The sequence below is a fragment of the Aptenodytes forsteri genome, unplaced genomic scaffold (assembly GCF_000699145.1).
Source record: "Aptenodytes forsteri isolate BGI_AS27 unplaced genomic scaffold, ASM69914v1 Scaffold143, whole genome shotgun sequence".
Lineage (NCBI taxonomy): Eukaryota > Metazoa > Chordata > Aves > Sphenisciformes > Spheniscidae > Aptenodytes > Aptenodytes forsteri.
The window spans coordinates 3,281,824-3,300,695 of record NW_008794951.1 but is presented as its reverse complement, the minus strand read 5'-3'; the positions used below and the strand labels follow the sequence as shown (position 1 = coordinate 3,300,695).

The 18,872-nt window shown below is 48.3% G+C and overlaps 1 protein-coding gene across 3 annotated transcripts in view; it reads right to left on the bottom strand.

The window, feature by feature from the left end:
- TMEM255A (transmembrane protein 255A) overlaps positions 1-18,829 on the bottom strand; it is a 22,032-nt gene extending 3,203 nt beyond the window's left edge. The window contains exons 1-7 of one of the 3 annotated variants that reach the window (XM_009275314.2): positions 18,611-18,829; positions 16,426-16,488; positions 10,711-10,800; positions 8,752-8,814; positions 7,621-7,709; positions 4,750-4,909; positions 3,275-3,418 (exon numbers count right to left, since the gene is read on the bottom strand). In XM_009275314.2, the coding sequence (XP_009273589.1) occupies positions 3,275-3,418; positions 4,750-4,909; positions 7,621-7,709; positions 8,752-8,814; positions 10,711-10,800; positions 16,426-16,428 (549 nt within the window). In that variant the 5' untranslated portion in view covers positions 16,429-16,488; positions 18,611-18,829. Of the gene's footprint in view, positions 1-3,274; positions 3,419-4,749; positions 4,913-7,620; positions 7,710-8,751; positions 8,815-10,710; positions 10,801-16,425; positions 16,489-18,610 lie in introns of all 3 variants that reach the window. The other 2 variants (XM_009275312.2, XM_009275315.2) reach the window with 2 other exon arrangements.
- Positions 18,830-18,872: the final 43 nt, after the last annotated feature.

Sequence of the window (18,872 nt, the reverse complement as noted above, 5' to 3'; positions counted from 1 at the left end):
TTATTCCTTCAGTAAGTAAAAAGCTTGAAAAGGTGGAGAAACAAAATCTGTGCGTGCCTGAAGATTCATTTCTGCTCTCCAAAATACCTTTGTTATCAAAAATACCTTAGGTCTAAAGCCTGAAGTCATACAGTGCTGGTGCTGTCAGAGACCTGCGCACAGGCTGTGTTCTGTCCAGAAACAGGCCAGACAAATAAGCAATGAAATACAGTCACTTTCATTCACTCCTCTGGCCACTAATACACCATGGTTTTATCCCCGACAGTCATGCTGCGCCCTGCGATGCCGTTGGCCACTAATACACTGTGGTTTTATCCCTGACAGTCATGCTGCGCCCTGTGCTGCTGCTGGCCACTAATACACCGTGGTTTTATCCCCGACAGTCATGCTGCGCCCTGTGCTGCCGTTGGCCATCTGGCCCACCTGAACAAGCCATCTGCAGAGCGAGCAGTGTTGGACGGTGCTCGGCTGCACCGCCGGCACGCTGGAGCAGCGCGCCTTTCTGCTTTGGCGCTCAGGCACCACGCACCCCTTCACCCCCCTTTGGCTGCGGGCACGGACTGCAAATCCCAAATGTGCCTGGCTTAAGGCCCCGGCAGAGAGAGAAGCATGAGGAGGATTTGCACTGTGCTGCAAGGGGCGTGGGAGTGCATGCCGAGGGATCCACGCCAGGGGCAGTGAGGCCGAGCTATACGCAGTGGTGACCATGTACAAGGTCCGAGGCGACCACGTGATTTTACCTTTGTGGGTGGAGGGATGACAGACTCTGCAGTAATAGCAGGTTGTTTTCAAACAGCATCTTTTTTGTGTCACTTCCCTAACACCAACCTGTGACGGTTTATTAAGCGGATATGTAAGACCACGAAAGCCCAGCCTGCTCGAGGCCCTCACAGAAAGCAATACAAACCGTTCCCGTTTCAAACAACACAGCAGCTCTTCCATCATGCCCCAGTTCACCTAAAGCCCAATGCGTGGGAGCCCCCGGACTGCAAAGACATTTGGAAGGGCACCGCCACGGGGACACGGCGCCGGTACTCATTAGCAAACGCAGCCCTGGGTTTTCACCATTACAAAGCGCCTGCGCCCAGCTGCCTCAGCCACAGCCACGAGTCCTGGAGGAGAGCTGTCATAGCGCCTGCGCCCAGCTGCCTCAGCCACAAGTCCTGGAGGAGAGCTGTCGTGGCTGCAAGCAGGCCTGGCTTGCACCGACTGCAGGCAGCAGCCTGGCTTTGTTAATGAAGCCGGTGGCTGGGAAGATGGCACTAATTCCTCTTTCGACAGGGGGTGAAAAGCAGAGAAGGCCACCGCTCGCCTGCGTTCTCTCGTCAGAGCCAAACATGGCTCAGAGTCTGCAGAAGTCAAAACGCCGCAGGACTAGACGTTCTCACCCTATTGCCCCCAGCCAAGCACACAGAGTGAGGAGTAAGATACAGGCACTACATCCACCAGTGCCCTTTCCTCCTGCCAGTTCCCATCATGGCCCACTGCAAAGGCCTGCTGCCTTCCTCACCACAACCAGCTGGGTGGAGCGTCATTAGCAGTGGCTGCTGCAACACCCATCGGCTTGTGCTCCTCCAAAAACCAGAGAGCTGGGTCTGCCGTTTTAGAGTTCTGCGTGCAAGCCAGGCTCTTGCAGGGGCACAGGCTTTCTTAGAAATTCTGGAGTGTTGGGTTTTTTTCCTGTGAAAGATGTGTGGGATGAGTGGGAAGCACTGACTTGGCCCATTCTTGCACCAGAGGGAGTGCTGCCTTCGAAAGGGATTTGAGAGGCAAGGCTGGGCTTGCTCCGTGTGCTGTAGGATGGCAGGGGAGAAGGTGTCAGGGTGGTACAGACACTGCTTGGGTCACAGTAGGGCTCAAGGCAAGAGAGAGTCTCCACAGCCAGAGGCCTCAGCTAATGCTTTCCACGCAGGCCCTCAAGTTCCCTGGAAGGTAAGCAAGGCTCAGACTTGGAATTGCATTTGAAGGAGGGACTTGGCTATTTTAAATTTAGATTACCTCAATTTATGCCCAGCTTTTGTGCCAGCTCCTAAGCCAACACCTGTGCTCACAGCAGTGAGATACAGAGAGACTTTCATCCATCCGGCTGAGCTGTAAGCATCAGCAGAGCCCCAGCAGTACTTCTAGTTGAAAAGCAGGGCAAATCCACCCATGCTGAGCTCTCTGCTGGTACTGTGGCTACAGTACAGACAAACCCCGAGCTAAACAGTGCTTAGTACCAGCTGAGATGAGGACTTCGCAGCAGAGCTTGGTTTGGTATGCGCTGAGGTTGACATTTTTGTAACTGTAAAAAGTGATACAACACTAGTGACTGTCCCACATTGCATTAATCTCAAAAATGAGTCACAAATTTGTATAAATAAGTCCTAGAAATTCTGATATAAGTGTTCAAATGTTTCTAGGAAGCCCTGACAACAGTGTTGTCTAGTGGCACTAGCAGGAAAACCAGAAAGGTTTAGATTCATGTTACCTCTAACGCATGGCTCTGATGAGGGAGATGGTGGCTATCACAGAGCACACCTCTTAGCTGATGTCCAAGACCTTAAGCTCTTGTTAATAAAAAAAGTCTCCAGCCCTGATAGTTGCAAAGAAAACGTATGATGTGTTAAGTTAACATCACCACTGTGGTAACATCCACCTGACAGAAGAGCTGAGGAGGAAATGTCCTCATCTGCTTCAACAAGTGAAAGCTGATGTTGACAGCAAGGTTCACATGAAATCACCGTTTCCAACAGCACAGCTCCATAACTCAGAAGAGGAAGGGATGCATTACAGCAGAGGTGATGTTTGCAGGGACCGTTCTTAGACCAGCTGAAGCGCGTGGAAAAAAAACACAACAGAATAGCTTTTCAGTCAGTATATGTCTTCAGGAGCTCAAATAGCTTGTTTCCAAAAGCTCATCTGTTTCTCTCTGACATAGCAGTTGGCCTAATAAAAACTAGCACCTGAACACCTCACTTTGCCTCTATCCTCAGAGCACTGCAGGTGCCAGAGGCAATGCTTATTTTTAATGTGGCCTCTACCAGTGAACGACGGGGGAGGCAGGCAGCAGGTTCTGTTGCCTTCTCTTCAAGGACAGCTTTCAGGAAAACACTGCCTTAGTAAGAGAGAGCACCACCAAGGACCAATGCCTAGTAGGAAAGATTTGGTATTCTCTGCAGGAACAGGAAAATTAAACTGTGTGAATGACGGGAAGACAGGCCTCCGGAGTCCTGCGGACCGGCTGGATTTAACCTTGCCGCTAAACACGAAAACATCCTGTAACGTTCCCTACCTGAAAGTCGTATGCGGAGTAGGGAGGCAGGTGAGGAGTGCTGTGGTAGTAGGTGTTGTAAGATGTCACTTGCGGCCTTGAGTAGTAGGACACCGAAGGGTGTGTGTTTTCAACCGTACAGTTCAGAGTAGGGAGGGAAGGAGTCTGTTAAAACAAAAGGAGAGAATCTCAGGCTGCTAACCAAGTCACAGAAAGCTGACAACTGAATGAAAGCAGAAACGATTTAAAGGAGCACTGTGTGTCTTTAGAGCTCAACTCTGCCGGATTAGCAACCGGCAATCCGGTTCCCTCTTAGGCAGCAGGTGAGTCCCGAGGTCATTTCATTCCTCAGCCACCTATTGTTTCCTCTCAGATTTCACAGAACAAGCTGTCAATAGCCCAGTGCAGCCAGTACTCAAACGAAACAACCGTTCAGATTGCATCTTCACGAGTAGGAGAACGAATCCATTAATTTTGATTACTTTGTTATTCAGTGCATTTTGAGATCAGCATATTTCAACTCCTTTTGTACTGCTGTTCACAGACACTTCTATACATCTTTTTTTTGCAGAGGTTTACAGGCTGTCTGGTGTGGATCAAATCTCAAAAGGCCATGATGCCCAGCTGGGAATGTGTCTCCTGTTTTGTTTGGGAAGATCTTGGTGAGCCTGAAAAGAGTGTAGAAAAGTTCAGAGTTCTGAAATAAGGCACCCTTAGTGCAGGGCCCAAGATTTGTTTGTAAAAAAAATGTACTGCCAGGACAACAAATGCTCTTTTCTGGGTGTCTCATTTTATATTATTCTGAATGAGTTGCAAGAGACTGAAAGAAAAACCCAAACTTATCTGTTGAATGTTCATTCTCCCCATTGATTTGTCTTCTGCAGAACAAAACTGTATGGAAGGTAACAGGCAGCCTGGTTAAGTGAGGGTATTTCAAAGCTCACGTTGTCAGAACAGCATTTTTTTCATTATCTGAAGCTTGCAATCTTTCACCGGGTTTTGGTCCCCAGTTCACCCCTCTCAGATTCTGCATCATGAAGAAACTAGATGGGAGAGTTTCAGCCTAACAGGGCTGCTTAAACAGTCTGTAAAGCTCAGAACCCTACTACTGCTATAAAATCAACAATTCATGAGCAACCACCACACATTTCCTTGTAGAAGGTCAATGCTATGAAAAGGAAGATCAATTCTTAAGAGTGAGCTGATTTTTATTCATCCCGGTATTGCCAACACCTCTGAGAAGGTTCCTTTTGAAAATACAATCTCACAATTCTGTTCATCTTTTCTAATTGTGTTCAGGTGGTGACACCAGATCAGAAAGGTGAATCATTTCCACTTTCTCCTCACAGTTATTTCACACCCTTCTTTCCAGCCTGATTGCGGTGATGCATAGATCATTTGCACTGAAATACCAATAGCTGTTTTCATGTTATTTTTAAAAGGCAATTTGCCTGATTTGTTTTGTTTAATGCACAGAGAAATTGGTGCCATCTTACCATGTCTTTAAAGCCTCCAAGTATTGCTGCTGTAATGATCCCTAGGAATAGCCCCACTATGTTCAGAATCGTTGCCGACCAAAGCAAGTGGTAAAGGTGGATGATGTCCTGGCAGCTGCTGACATCAATGTATTCATAGTAGCCTCCAGAAATCTCTACTCTGCTAGATTAGGAAAAAACCAATAATAATGATAAAAAAATGCACCACACATCATAAAACCTAAGCACTTCTGCTGGACAGCAAAATGCATTCTGCAATTTAATGATAGCCTGGACCTAACTACCGAGGGAGTGGGGATAAAGCCTGCTAGATCCCATGCTTGTGGCATCTGAGATCTCCCTGCATGACAACGGCAGAAGACGGTTTGATCTGTTGTGAAACAAGGAAGTCCTGCAAGGCCTGCAAATACCCAAATGACCTTGAGTCTGAATCTGCCTCTTATTTCTATCATCTGAAATCTCCACAGAGATCCTGGAGGCTTCCCAAGGACAAACCAGTCTTGGAATTACCCAGGTAAATCGGTCTGTGCCTCGAGGAGCGGCAGCTGCTCCTCACAGCCACAAGAGTAGCTGGGTGGGACGGGCACAGGACAGCACAGCTGACCTCCTGGCACCGCAGGGCTTGGCCACAAAGCAGGTCCAACTCAGCTGCTCTGCTCCAGCTGCCTGCCCTTTGCAGCTCTACAATGGCATGGGCTGGCAGGACCCCTGGGACCTGGCAGAGAGAGGTCTTTCTGCTCACATTTTTAAGCTTTTCCACATGCAGAAAAGAGACAGAGAAAACTCAGTCGAATCCACATAGGTCATTATTTTGGAAAGGGAAGTGTGGCTCCTGCAACATGTGGGCTGGAGTCTCGCAGGCAGGATTCTTCAGTAATGACCTCTCTCTGACTGCCGCTTGGGGGAACAGGCTGGCCTTCGGCATAGCTTACCAGATGTAGTGGGCTACAGCAAATTCCCCTTAAGAAAACATATTTATCAGGGACAAACAATACTAAGGGCTTATGAAGGACTGATTTCCCAGCTCACATATGGGGTTAGGATCAAACTGCACACGGGCTTTGAGGAAATGGGGAACAACAGGCTCATATTTAAGGCCAAGAAGCCGGAGATCCAGGCTCAGCTCCCCAGTAGACTCTGCAAGTCCTGCAGGAACCTGCCTCCTTTCACAAGAGCCATCCTCCTTCCCTCATTACTCAATTTACGTTTCTTCTTTTCCTTTTTTCCATATCTTCTTGTAGCGGGCCACTGCAGAAGACATTGCAATGAGGAGACAGGGATTTCAAGCAGAATCAAGGCAGAGCGTAACCACAGGTTGTAAAAACCTGTACGTTAGCCTGCATGACCTCTGTATAACCTGAGCACATACCGTGACTGCTTTTAACAATACAACCTGTAGGTACTGTTTGCAAGAGCTCATTCCTATGGAGATGTGTGAGAGCAGTAAAGCTCTCAGCAAGCCTTGGTGCACCACCGAGAACATTCAGCATTATACAGATAAGTACAGCATGTACATATCAATGGGAAGGGGCTCATCCAGCTGGCATTCCCACGGTCAGGGGGGGTGCAAGATTGCTGTCACTTTTTCTATAATTTCCATCCTTTACATAATACGTGAGCTAACCAGCCTTGAGTGCCCGTGCCTTTCTTACTGAGATCCCAAAAGAACCAGCACCTCCTCAGTGCAGAACACTTGTGTGGCACTAAGCAAGACTGAGATGGTAACAACTGATATCTTGTATCAGAGAAGGGAAAATGGGTCAGAGGCAGGACCCTGAACCAGCCTGAACCAGCCTGATTTTGAGAAAAAAAAATACAGAAAAGTTACAAGTTTTTCTATTCCAATCACTTCTCTGTGTATCACTCTCTTCAGATAGTAAAAAGGGATTGTGTTCTGTAAACTGTCAAAGGAAAGTGTGAGCTTCACCCCTCTGCAGTGGCTTCCAGAGAAACAAAGTCCTACACAGACCAGGGATTACCCTTCCCAGCATGTGGAACCACCCTCTCCCAACAGCAGCTTTTGATCTTCCTCCACCACAGTCAATGATATAAGTGGGGGTCAGCCCAACTAAGTACTGTGAGAAATGCTAAGCCTGAAACAGCCCTAGGCAAGAGCCAGCGCTAAAAAAATCGATTTATTAATTGCTTGCTGACACACATTAGACGCTCCAAATGATATAAGCAGCGCATACTGTAAATTAAGTTGGCTTAGGTACAGTAGCCAGATCTAATGATGGTGTGATTGCTATGCAGTGGTGCTCGATCGGTAACCACCCTTCTGACTCATCTTTGCACAGTGCTGGTACACCTTCCAACCTCTTGTGACCATTAAAGATATTCACTGGGCAGAGAGGACACTGATTTATGAACACGCAGGTGGCACCAGCCTGTGAACTCTCCTCCCTGTTAGCAGGGTGGGGAATGAAACAGTGAGAAGGTGAGGGAGAACAGTGTCCTAGTTTTTACATTTTCAACCTTCTAAAACAAAATAAAACCCAGTGAACAAGCAGTGCCAGCAGAGAAGGAAGGTGTTGGGACAAGGGACACTCAATAGGGGAAAAACTGAGGAAGGCACCAAGCATGGAAGTAATGGAAACTCCTGCCCTCTTCATGTTTCCAGCCGGGCTGGCCTGGAGCATGCTCACCCGTAGCTGGGATGGCTTTAGTGTATTTCATACACCCCTTTACTCGGTTATCTTTTGCCTGGGAGTACCCGTGGCTAGCAACCACAGCTTAAGATCCCTTCCCACAACAGCTGTCATTAACTGATACTTTGCTCCTGCCCTATCCTGGCCCTTCAGACACCTGCAAACCAGCATGACCACTGCTCGCCCTTCCCATGGCCAGGAATGGTATTTTTAGCTTACTCACTTTCCACAGTTGTACAGGTCACAGCAGAAGCAGGTATTGGTTTTTATTTTCGGTGTGCAGGGTGCACGGCGCTGTGGGTGACAGATTGCCTGTGTGAATCCAGAAAAAAATACATAAAGCACGTAAGGACATAATCACCAAACACGTTTTCTGCTGCTACGTGGCCTGCTCTACATGGAGATTTTGCACTGATCTCCAGATTAGCCCCAGGCAGATTTTCCTTTCCTTATCTTGCAGCACAGCTCCTACAAAGTACACAGTTATACCAGAGTAAAGACACACTGGACTAGAACAGACCAGCATTTCCTTCCACCATGGGTAAGTCATAGATAAGCACATGCCTGCACTGGGAGGGGGTTGTGCAACTCTTACAAGCAGCCGAGACCTTGCTGAACTAGCACTCCTCACCACGCAGCAACTTAGAGCGAAGAGTTGTCAATAGGATGATACAAACTGAAAGCAAGATTCCCATACTGGCGAATAACTGACTAAAGCGGTTAATTGTCTGCCTGTGGGTAGTAACACCCAAGCTCACATGGACCGTCTTTGGGCTAAAAAGAGGAAGGACCCCACCAATGCCACTGGGTAGTACTTACTTTGCACCTCAAGCAGGCATTTTAATTTGGAATATAGCGGTTATTCAAAACTACTTGGTAACTTGTGAGGAAGTCTCAGAGAGACTCTCAGTGCACGGCAAAGGCAGCCAAAGATGTCCACACACACTATCAGTACGTGGCAGGAACACCCACCCCCTACAGGCTTCTCTTTGGAGAAGACAATAGACAGCAGAGGCTGGTATCCACAGCTGCTCGTATCCACAGAAATTACTGCTGTCTGAACTCTTAACCCACCACCCTGCTCCCATAATGAATGCACAGCTGAAGATCTAAAGAAACTGGTGTATTTTCCTCTCCCCCATCCCCTCCTCTGCACTTGCTCCTTCACTAACGTGGCAGTACCAAGCATGGAGGAATTCACGCCCTGAGTCCTCCCGCCCCAGGCCCAGCCTCCCACCCCCTCCTTGCTTCGCAGACCTCTGGGACACCGGAGCAGCAGCCCGGCAGCAGGTTCTCCACCTACACCATGCAGCCGGCCCCTTCACAGAGACAGCACAGCTGAACCTGCTCTCACCTCTGGTGGGGTCGTACTCTTGGAGTAGTACTGACATCGCCCCGCGTACAGCGGCCTCAGATCCTGCCAACGAAAAAGCACCAGGCTTAGCACTGCACTGAAATCAAAATCAGCTAGCTGGTCTGGGGAAAGGGGCCAGGCTTTAGAGAGACCCTGCTCTCACATCAGGCTGTTCTGCAACATCCCCGCTCACGGCAGCCCCCCACCTGAGCCCCCCTGAGCACCAGGTGATGTTTAACCCCCATCCTTGGAGGCATGTATTTGTTGCAGCTAGCACGGGAGGAGCAGGCTCTGAAGACAGGCTCGTTTGGGTGAGGGCGGCCACCCCGAACTGAATGATTCATTCCTCATCCCCCCAGACACATCCCAGGGCTGCCTGACGTGTTTCCGAGGGTTCTCCATGCTGAATCATTACAATTTCATATTAAATTGCTGGAAAATTTATCTTTCTGGGCTCTTGAGTGACTTGTGGGAAAGCTCTGGAGGACTACTAATGGCTCAGCCTGCAAACAACCTGCATTAACGTCTCACTTTGGGGCAGCCTGGTCCCCAGGGCAAAACCTCAGGGAAAGCAATGCTGGATGTGTACCCGCATCAGCGAGCCCTTCCCAGGAGCAGCTGGACTTGCTCTCTGATCCAAAGCTTGGGGTGGCAGAGCAGCGGCAGGAGACAGGGGGAACGCTGTGTGCTAGCGTGGCAGGAGCACGTCTCCAGCAAGACGACATTCTTGGATGGTTAGGGGGTGAAGCGAGGCCAAAAGCACATCTGTTCATCAAGAGGCAGAAACCAGAGCCCTCGTCATCCCAACTGCTCAGCTCTGGCTGCCTCAGACACGCAGACATCCCCATGGCCGGCCGGGAGGAGGTGCCAGCTGATGCCATCACCCAGCCTGTGAGGTCAGCGCCTAAAAATCACAGAGCAAGTCTGTGGGGCTCAGACCCACACAGCCAGGATCAGGAGTCGAAGGAGCTTCACCTTTTTATCAAAGCTAACGCTTCACATGCCCTCACAAGGGGGGTCAGAGATGGCCAAGACTTGCTGGTTGCATCCAGACAGACGGACAGAGACCTATCACGCAGCTGAGCGGAGCTGCCCTTTGCTCTGTCAGCAAATCCTGCTGTCCAGCCGTCTTTCTACCATTGGAACGCTCAGTGGCAGGAAACGGGAGCCAGCTTTACAAGGAGAATAATGAGCCAGCTGACACAGGGAGTTTCCACTTCATGGGTAATTCTGACCTTCTGAAATTCCTTTCCATTCTGATCACAAAAACAACCCCAAATCTGTCTTTTCAACCCCATTTCGCAAAAAATTTCAAAAAACCCCATCAGACTGCGGAGTTGCAGGACAAATATCTGTTTGCAGTTATAAATTTCAATTAAAAAGTTGAAATGGAATTGTGTTTTTTCATTTCTATACTAATAACTGAAGCTTTTGCATGTCCCACTGTACTAGAGATTGATCATGACAGCAGCAGCTCATATTTTTTTAAATCATCAAATGGAAACTGAGGACCTACTGCAAGTGCTTCCTGTTTATACTGTAATGTTTTAATGAGCTTTGTATCAAATTGCTTCGTTCTACTACAACATCCAGCGGTTCAATCAGCATTAAGAACTACCTCTGCTAATATTTAAAATATGATAGATGTTACTGCTCATATATTGTCCCTCAGCAATAGCTGTAATTCACATTACACCTTATAGTTTTGAGACGCAGTAAACACATAAAGCATACACAAAAAAAAAAGCAAAGTTTTAAGATCTTAATGCTTGCTGCTTATTTCAAAATATTTTTGCAAAACTGATAAATTTTTCTAAAGTTTATGATTTAAAACAGCATTCAGCACATGACATATATTTAACAGGGTTTGATGTGGCCTGATGCGGGATTACGGACACCATCACTTGTTTTCCTAGAGTAAAAGCATTGCAGGACCTGTGTTTTCCTGGAATCACTTACTATGTGTCTGGCAGCAAAGACACCGTCTACTATGGCACAGCAGAACGCAGCAATGACGCCAAAGCTGATGAAGACGATCGATGCAACCAGCTGAGAAAGGAAAACAAAGCCAAGTATCATCTGCCTCTCCACAACCAACCGTTTTGTGCCCTCTCCACAAGGATACATAAACCACAGTCAATAAGCCCTCAAGCAATCAATGACCCAAATGTTTGCCCAGGCTGCACAGACTGGTCTCATTGAAGGCAACGGGACGCACATCTCAAAGGAGAGCAATCTGCTCCTGCAAGGCGGCAGGAGTAATAGCATTGTGCCAGACTGGTTCTCTGGGGACTTGATACTGTAATGCAAGTTTTCCCATGGCTCCAAAGCACTACACGTCGGCTGAGGATACACCTCCTCTTCTGGCTGCTGCTGTCCTTAACTCGTCCCTGGAGAGAAAGGAGGGGATTTCTTCTCTCCCCATCCTGGAGCGCTGTGGGAAGCTGCTCCTGTGAACAATTCCCAGGCTGTAAGGACAAAGGAGACTGCTTTATGCGAACCTCTCTGGTGGGACTGCGCCTTCAGGAAACAACGCAGGCATAAGCACAAAGCCATGAGACCAGAAGACAGGTGACCAGCCCATGCCATCGGTGTTGTACACCCTCACAGCAGCCTGGCTGGGCTCCTTGGTGCCGGGTTGCGGCAAGCACAGCCCACTAGGCCTCCCCCTGGCTTGGGGGAGCTGCAAGGAGAGAGATCTCCACCTTCAGCTCAAGGAGGGAAGTCAGACGGGTCTGGTCCTCTTCCACTGGCCCCATCCTGCCCATTCTTAAAATTAGGGTGAAAGCATACAGAAGGTAAACCAGCAATACTCAAACCCCAACCCAGGTACGAGAAACAAAGTCTCTACTCTCACTACGCCACTTTAAACACCACCTCTGCCAAAGTGCCAGTGCTCAGCTGGGAGAACCATGCACGAGTGCCGACACAACCCTTCCTCGCTCCCAAGCAGCAGCTCAGCCACTGCCAGCAGGCTCCAGACCAGCTCATCACACACAGAGCTCCCAATACCGATCCCAATCCCCCTTGCCAAAGCACATTGGGGATATCGACAGGGCCGTGGAGGGAGGGCAAGCACAGCATTCAAACAGACAGGTTCACAAAGACGTAGCTTGGGGAACAGCAGTATTTCCATTTAAAGAACTGAAAGCTTTAGTGGGTTTTTCCCTGGTGGTTTTCCACCCCAGCAATCACACCTTCCAAGTGTTGGTCACTGGCAGCTGTTAAAAACTGCTTCTCCACAAGTACAGAGGCAACTCTGGTCATCGGGAGCTTTGAGTAATAGTAAAAATCACTAATAGCACAAATACAAAAATAGCAGTTAGCTTGGCCAGTACTGACAGATATCTCGGGTCTCCTGGCATGGGGATGTTTGTTTTAAAGCTCCAGGTGCTAAGTTTGCTTGAACACCTTGGTTCCTGCCACTGCACAGGGACCCAGTTCTCAGAAAGACAAGCCAAATCCCTTGACAAACACAAGCCAGAAGGATTCTATATGTATTTTTAAAGTATCTCAGGACTTTTAGGTTAATCACACTGTTTTTACCTAAACCTCCCTCAGTGAAAACAGACCTCCTTCCAGCAACATCCACGTGCAGACCAGGTCAGCTTGAGCAATGAGTGGAGGTGCAGGAGGGCTCACTTGGGACAGTGGAAATGGTCCCTGTACAATTGCTTACTTTGGTTAGCTTCAAAATGAGAGAAAATAAAATGGTTTTCTAGATGAGGCAAGTATTCAAGACGTACACTGTCCCACTGCAAATAAAAACTGCAGCAGTAGATAGAGCAGACTGTGAAATTAACCCAATGACCATACAAACAAGTCACAGTCACTAGTAACAAGCTGTTACTGGAATATCAGATGCTGTGCCACAAAGTACTTGCAGATGGCAGCAGGTGACAAGTTTTCCAGGATCAGGCCCTACGCTGGGACCCTCTTTCTGTCAGCTGTAAACACCAGCATTTCCTCCCCACTCAGACCCACACCATCTCCACATCTGGATCACAACTTGCACTGTCCATTACAGCAGTCACACTGTTTCACTACCACAACCAGTGAAACCACACAAGGGGAGAAAGCACAGCTGCTTAGTCTCGGTGGAACAAATGGGTTTTATGGCTTAGGTTATTTTGTAGCAAGTTTAGTTTTTCTCTGTACTGTCCTTTGTTTCATACATACATGAAAGAGGATATTCTCCCTAAATAGCATGATCCTTGGAGATGGGAAGCGAGCCAAACACTAAATATATACAATTAGGGTATTTGTCGGTCGCCCCTGCTTGCAGATAAGGAGCTGCTAACATGGTTATTTAAAATAATACAAGGTTAATGATGATACTTTCATAACAGCCCTACTAGGATATAAGGATGGTGTTAGAAATGGGTTTGCTCACTTTATTTACACACAGTTTCCTCTCTCTCAGCTGGAGAAAGAAAAGCCTGAAAACCAAACACTGAGAATTTATGATAAAGAAAATCAAACAGCAAATAAAAACATACAAATTCATTTTTACAATCCCACAGTTTTCAACTAATCTCATGAGTTGCCAACAAGATTTTTGATTTGGGGTTGACAATACTGTTAGTGTAGCAAGCAGAAGTCCCTCTCAAGAGCCGTGTGATATTAGTGATTGGTCTTCGCTCATCTAACTCCTGCCGAAGTCAGCCACACCGAGTAGCAATCGGACAAGACAAGACAGACTGGGTTCAGATAGTGCAGGAACCATGAAGCAGGAGTGCTCTGGACTGAAGTTCCCTTTAGACCACGGTCCAGCGACACATGGGCTGTGAAGCTGTTGGTTATTACTTTTCCATGGCACAGATGACTGTCACAAAGCCACGTAAAACGCTGACTCCTCACTTGAAAACTGCTGAGCAGGCAGCTGGGATGTAAGTCAGAGCTGCCTGCAGCGCTGGCAGGCAGGCGGGCAGCGCCGCCGGGCAGCTGGCTCTCCCTGGGGGGACGAAAGCTCTCCCTTACTTCGACAAGTGGGAAGTGCAGATGCACGGATTGAAAACCAAGACACTCGGGTGGGAAAAACGAGAGAGGTCTATTCCTGTCGGGAGGCTGCAGAGAAGGGAGGAGTGCTGCTTCAGGTTAGCTCTCCCCGTCAGCCACACTGGCTCGACTCCTCAAGCTCCCCAGCCAGCTTATGGCCAGAAACATGCACAAGAACACGGCAGCAGAAGTCGCTTTTAGCTCTTCCTGCCATCACTGAGGAGCAACTGCGTAACAAGCAACACCAAGACTGCCTTTTAGCAAACTAGGACACTGAGGAAGTTCACAGAAGATTAAAAAAAAAAAAAAATATCCTGCACTGCCAGCGGTATTATGGAAACACATAATGGACAAAGCTGCCACTGTAAAGTGCTCCTGGGCAAGGAGGAGATGTGACTAAAGCATGGGGACAGTAAGTGACAGCTACTGCATGACTTCTCCGCAGTCAGAGCAGAGACACGCTAGCTGCCAACTGAGGCAGCAGCGATGCAATCCCTGCAAAGCTGGGTCATGTGTGCTTTTTAGGACACAAAACGATAGAGAGATGAAAACCATAAACATGGGCTACCCAGGGCTCTTCAGAATAAACAAACAAGTCAAGTCAGGGCCACGCTATCACTCATGGGCACTCCTGTGAAGAATGCAGGACTAGCATAACACGGTCATTGCTCAACCAGACCCTGATACGCTGCTAATACACGATGAGCAAGAGGCTTGGAAACCCTGCTAGGACAGAAAGAACAGGACATGTTGCTCTTGCAGAGCCAGGGTGAAAACAACAAAAAATATCCACTGGGAAACCCACCTCCCCTGCACCCTCCCTGATTGTGGGAAAGGCAGTTTTCCTCTCCTACAGGGTCTGCCTCACCCTCTCCCTCCTGGCTCTGCAGGGAGCACGCTATTTGCAAAGCAAAGGGCAAGGCAGTCCAGCCCAGCCTCTGGATTAGGACAAGCAGGAATTTCTCCCAACTCTCTCTGCAGCTTGGCAAACGTGCCTTAGCCTTGGTCAGCAGCACACCCTGCTAATCTGATCCCTGAGAGCAGAGGCAGCTCCATCCCTGCAAAAGCAGGCAGCAACGCTGGGTCAGCAGGACAGGCTGCAGGGACAGCACGATCCCCCCTTGGCCCTGTGCAACCTCATATAAGGAAGGCTGGAGGGATCTTGCTGCCAGAGCATGGGGCAACCATCAGGGAGGGGGACTGCAGCTGCTCTCCTGGGACAGCCAAGCAGAGGCAGGAGGCAGGCATGCCCACAGGATGCTCCAGGAGCTGGACTGTACCTCCCTGCATGCTACCTCTAGCCAGCCACATGTGGCAAGCAGAGAAAACAGGCTAGGAAAGATAGAGCTTGACAGCCTGCCGGGACCACATCAGATACCAACTTCTTTTGATCTCTCTCTACCCATACCTTTTGCTAAATTCTCCCAAAAGACTTTCCCCTACCCTAAGCCCTGTTACTGACACCTCCAAGCACTACCGCCCCTACCTTCAAGCACAGGCAGGAAGATGAGGGGTTTGTGAAACAGCGTCTGCAAGACATGTTTAGGGGCCATCAGAGACCCAGCCAAGTCCACCCAAGTCTCCCGTGCTTGCCAAAGGGGGTAATCTGGGCCAGCTCTGTCCCCGCTGCACAGAGACCCCCTCCCACCCCAGCACAAGCTCAGTTGTGATCGTATCATATCAGCAGCACTGGTCTCATCTAGTTTGTGCTATCTGCATGTTCACTGCCCACCTGCTCTCTTCTGAACGTTGCTCCCACAGGATGGGACACCAGAGACCTGCCTAGACAGTGGCTGCCCAGCCCCAGCACACAACAGCCTCCTTGCAGCGTGAGGAGGGAACCAGAGAGCGCTGTGGTCCACGCATCTGGTCTAGCCAGCGTCTTCTGTGCTTCTCAGGTCCCCAGCTGCTGCTTTACAGCATGCAAAGTTTCTTGGTTTTCCTTCCTACTTGAAGAGGTGTTTGGAAACAAGGACCAGCAACATGCATGTTAATCAGCAACACTGGAGAAGTTGGTTGCTTTTCAATTACACCAGTCTTCATGCTTTTCGTCATGTTGACATCTCGAGTAACTTATTCTCTAGACATATCTAGAGCAGGGAGCTCGGAGCACTCCTGTCCTCAGGAAGGACTTTCTGCTGGGCCCTCTAAGGGCTTTCACCTCCAGTCTCTGGGCTGGCTGTTATACCACCTGCTTGATCTTCTTCTCTATCCTTTGCTTAGAATAGAAAGTGGCCAAAAGCGATTTTTGCAGAGCCCCAAGCCTCTACGAATTTATTTTAAAAGATTTAAAATAAATGTATTATGTTTATGTTATTTACCATATTATGTATCACATACTGTGACAGCTCAACAGACAAAGCGCTGGGAATGAGTCTGTGAAGCAGTGACTATCCTGAAAACTCCAAACGCTCAATTTCAAGCCCTTTAAAAAAAATCCCACGGAGTTCAATGAGACTGTGCATAGTCACTTTGTACTTCCTTAAGCATTTTTTTTTTTTAATTTAAAAATATCAGGGTTAACAGCCTTGTTCTCCTGGGCTGCCAGAAACCATCTCTAGTTCTCAAGAGGTATGCAACACTACCCTGGAAGAGCTAGGAAAACCAATAATACCCTTTACATACAAAATTTGGGTTACTGCCATTTTTTAAAAAAAGGTTTTGTAATGAACTTACCATTTGCCTTTTGTTTTCTATCAAGTTTGATCCAATTATTCCAAGAAACGACCCAAAACCAAGCTGAAAAACAACATATTGTTAGCATTTAGATCAGGACAATATGCAACATATTTTACATACAGACAGAACACAATTAAATCCAGAAGCAGCAAAAGAACATACTGCGGATGTGTGAGCACTCTTCCTTCAGCAAGGAATCAGTGAAGTCTCTCACTAGCAGGAACTATCAAGTATATCCCTTATATGACACTAAAAGCAGGTGTAGAAACCAAAAGGATGAGTTCTGAATTCCATCCCCTCCCCAGTGATGCTGAGAAATGGCTGGTGGATGCGGATATGCACTGCTGTCTCGGAACAACCCTACGAACACTCAGGAGCCTCCAGACGCAAACCTAGCAGGACCACGTCACTACCGTCTGCAGGACCAGGCTTTTGTAACCTCACCAAGGGTGTGAGCGATCACCTAAGTTTTCAACTCAGAGAGCTTCTTGATGCAAAGTATGAAATAAGGGAGAACTATACTCGGGAAGATTTAACAATTCTCTGCCTTCTTCTACTCCTCCCTCATTTCCAGGGGTGAGGATGCATCAACTAGGGTCTTCTACCAGAAGAGCTCATGCCAGCCCAGCCAACAGAATAAGCTACTCCAGCAAAAGCATCTTTTCCACCTGCCATAACTGACAACACTGTTCTTATTTCAGCTCAGTGAACTCAGCCAGGAGTGCCATTTCCCACCTCCTTTCTCCATAGCCTTAAGCTATTTAGCTACACTAAATAGAAGCTTCTAGGACAGAGCACACCTCAGCCAGGCCAGAAACAGGGACTTCAACCAGGAAGCGCAGACTACAAGGGGAGATGCAGAAGTACTTCTGTGTCACACCGAAAAAGGTCTTTGATCGGTGTAGAGCGTAGCCAACTCCACTTCTATGCGTCAGCAAAATGAGAAATGCCGGAAAAGTCCTACAGTTGGACTGGTCATATTAAGCAGGTACAAATCCAGTCAATAGACTAGGGAGGCAGTGAAGATCTGGGTGAGAATGCCAAATAACTGGCCAACTCCTCAGGGAGCAGAATAAGGCACGAGACAAGCTGCAGTGATTCAAGAATGAGTCAACTAACCTGGAATCGGTATTTTAGGATCCAGGAATAGAAAACACGGGTTTAATAAATCTGATACTAACAAGCAGAGGCACATGCAGAGATTAGCAGACACAAACGTGATGAAAAGTTGGGCTTACATCTTCCCCCGCTCTGCTTAAGCCCAGTAACATTTGGTGCAGAGCTGCGGGCAGCAAGGGCTGCTGGCTCAAACGGAGCCAGGGATTAAAGCAGAGCAGCCGATGAGGCTGCTGCTTCCTGGCTGCCTGCCTTGCACTCCGAGCTCTTGGAGACCGTTGTCCCCACATCAGGGACAAACTACCACGGTGGGGAGCACAGCAGCGAAGCCAGGTGCTGCTTAACACTGAGGCAGCAGGCAGGCAGGGCAGAGAGCCAGGGGCACTGCTGAACTGCCCCAAACTGATCTGCCAGTGCTTCTGGGCTTATTATTTCGCTCAGCTTGGGCAAGCAACCACCTCCACCTTCCCCAAGTAACAGGAGTTTTACAGCTCAATTCCAAGCCCAAAACCTGGGAGATCCAGGCATTAACAGCGACATGGATCCAGGCATTATTTTCAGTCTGGTGATGTTTAGCAGCAAGGAAGTTGTGTGGCAACACACACCTAAGGCAAATGCTCAAGAAAAACATTTTGTGCCCTTTGAGCTTGATCCAACACGTTTAAGAGAAATGTCCATGTGGTGTTTCAGAGCAGCCTCAAACCAAAAGGTGAAACACTTAAGATAATTTAAGATAATTCAAAAAGAAGAAATTAGAGCAAGTCCGTGCATCCAACAGGTGAAGACCAAATAAATCAGTGGATTCTCATTAATTAACGGGAATTCTCATTGCATGAATGGGAAAACCACTCTTTCTGTGGATGGGACAAAGAGATCTTAGTAATCTGCATCAATTGCATCACTTATTTGCTGGTGGGTATGATCCCCTGGGATGTCTGTCTGAAAGGAGGACAGGACACAAAATGAACGTGCTTTTCCAGACTAAAGCCCCAGGCCAACATGCTTGACAAAGAACCATTACAGAAGAGGTTTGCCGGTCAAAGCCTAAGAAAGGTCAGTCACTTACACAGATGCTGGAAGCTGGTGTAACTTGGAGACAACACACGTATCTCACAGACCCTCACTTCCATAAGGGTGGTTGCCCTCTGCACCTGATTGTTACTCTTGTCCACTGAGCATCACTGTTACACTCTGGGCTTCCCAGGCCCAGGTCAGTCATCCAGCCACAGGTGAGGATATTTCCCACAGAGGCACAGCCAGGGTGTTCACAGATGTAGTCGTGAAGGTGTAGGTGGTTGTCCTGGTTTCGGCTGGGATAGAGTTAATTT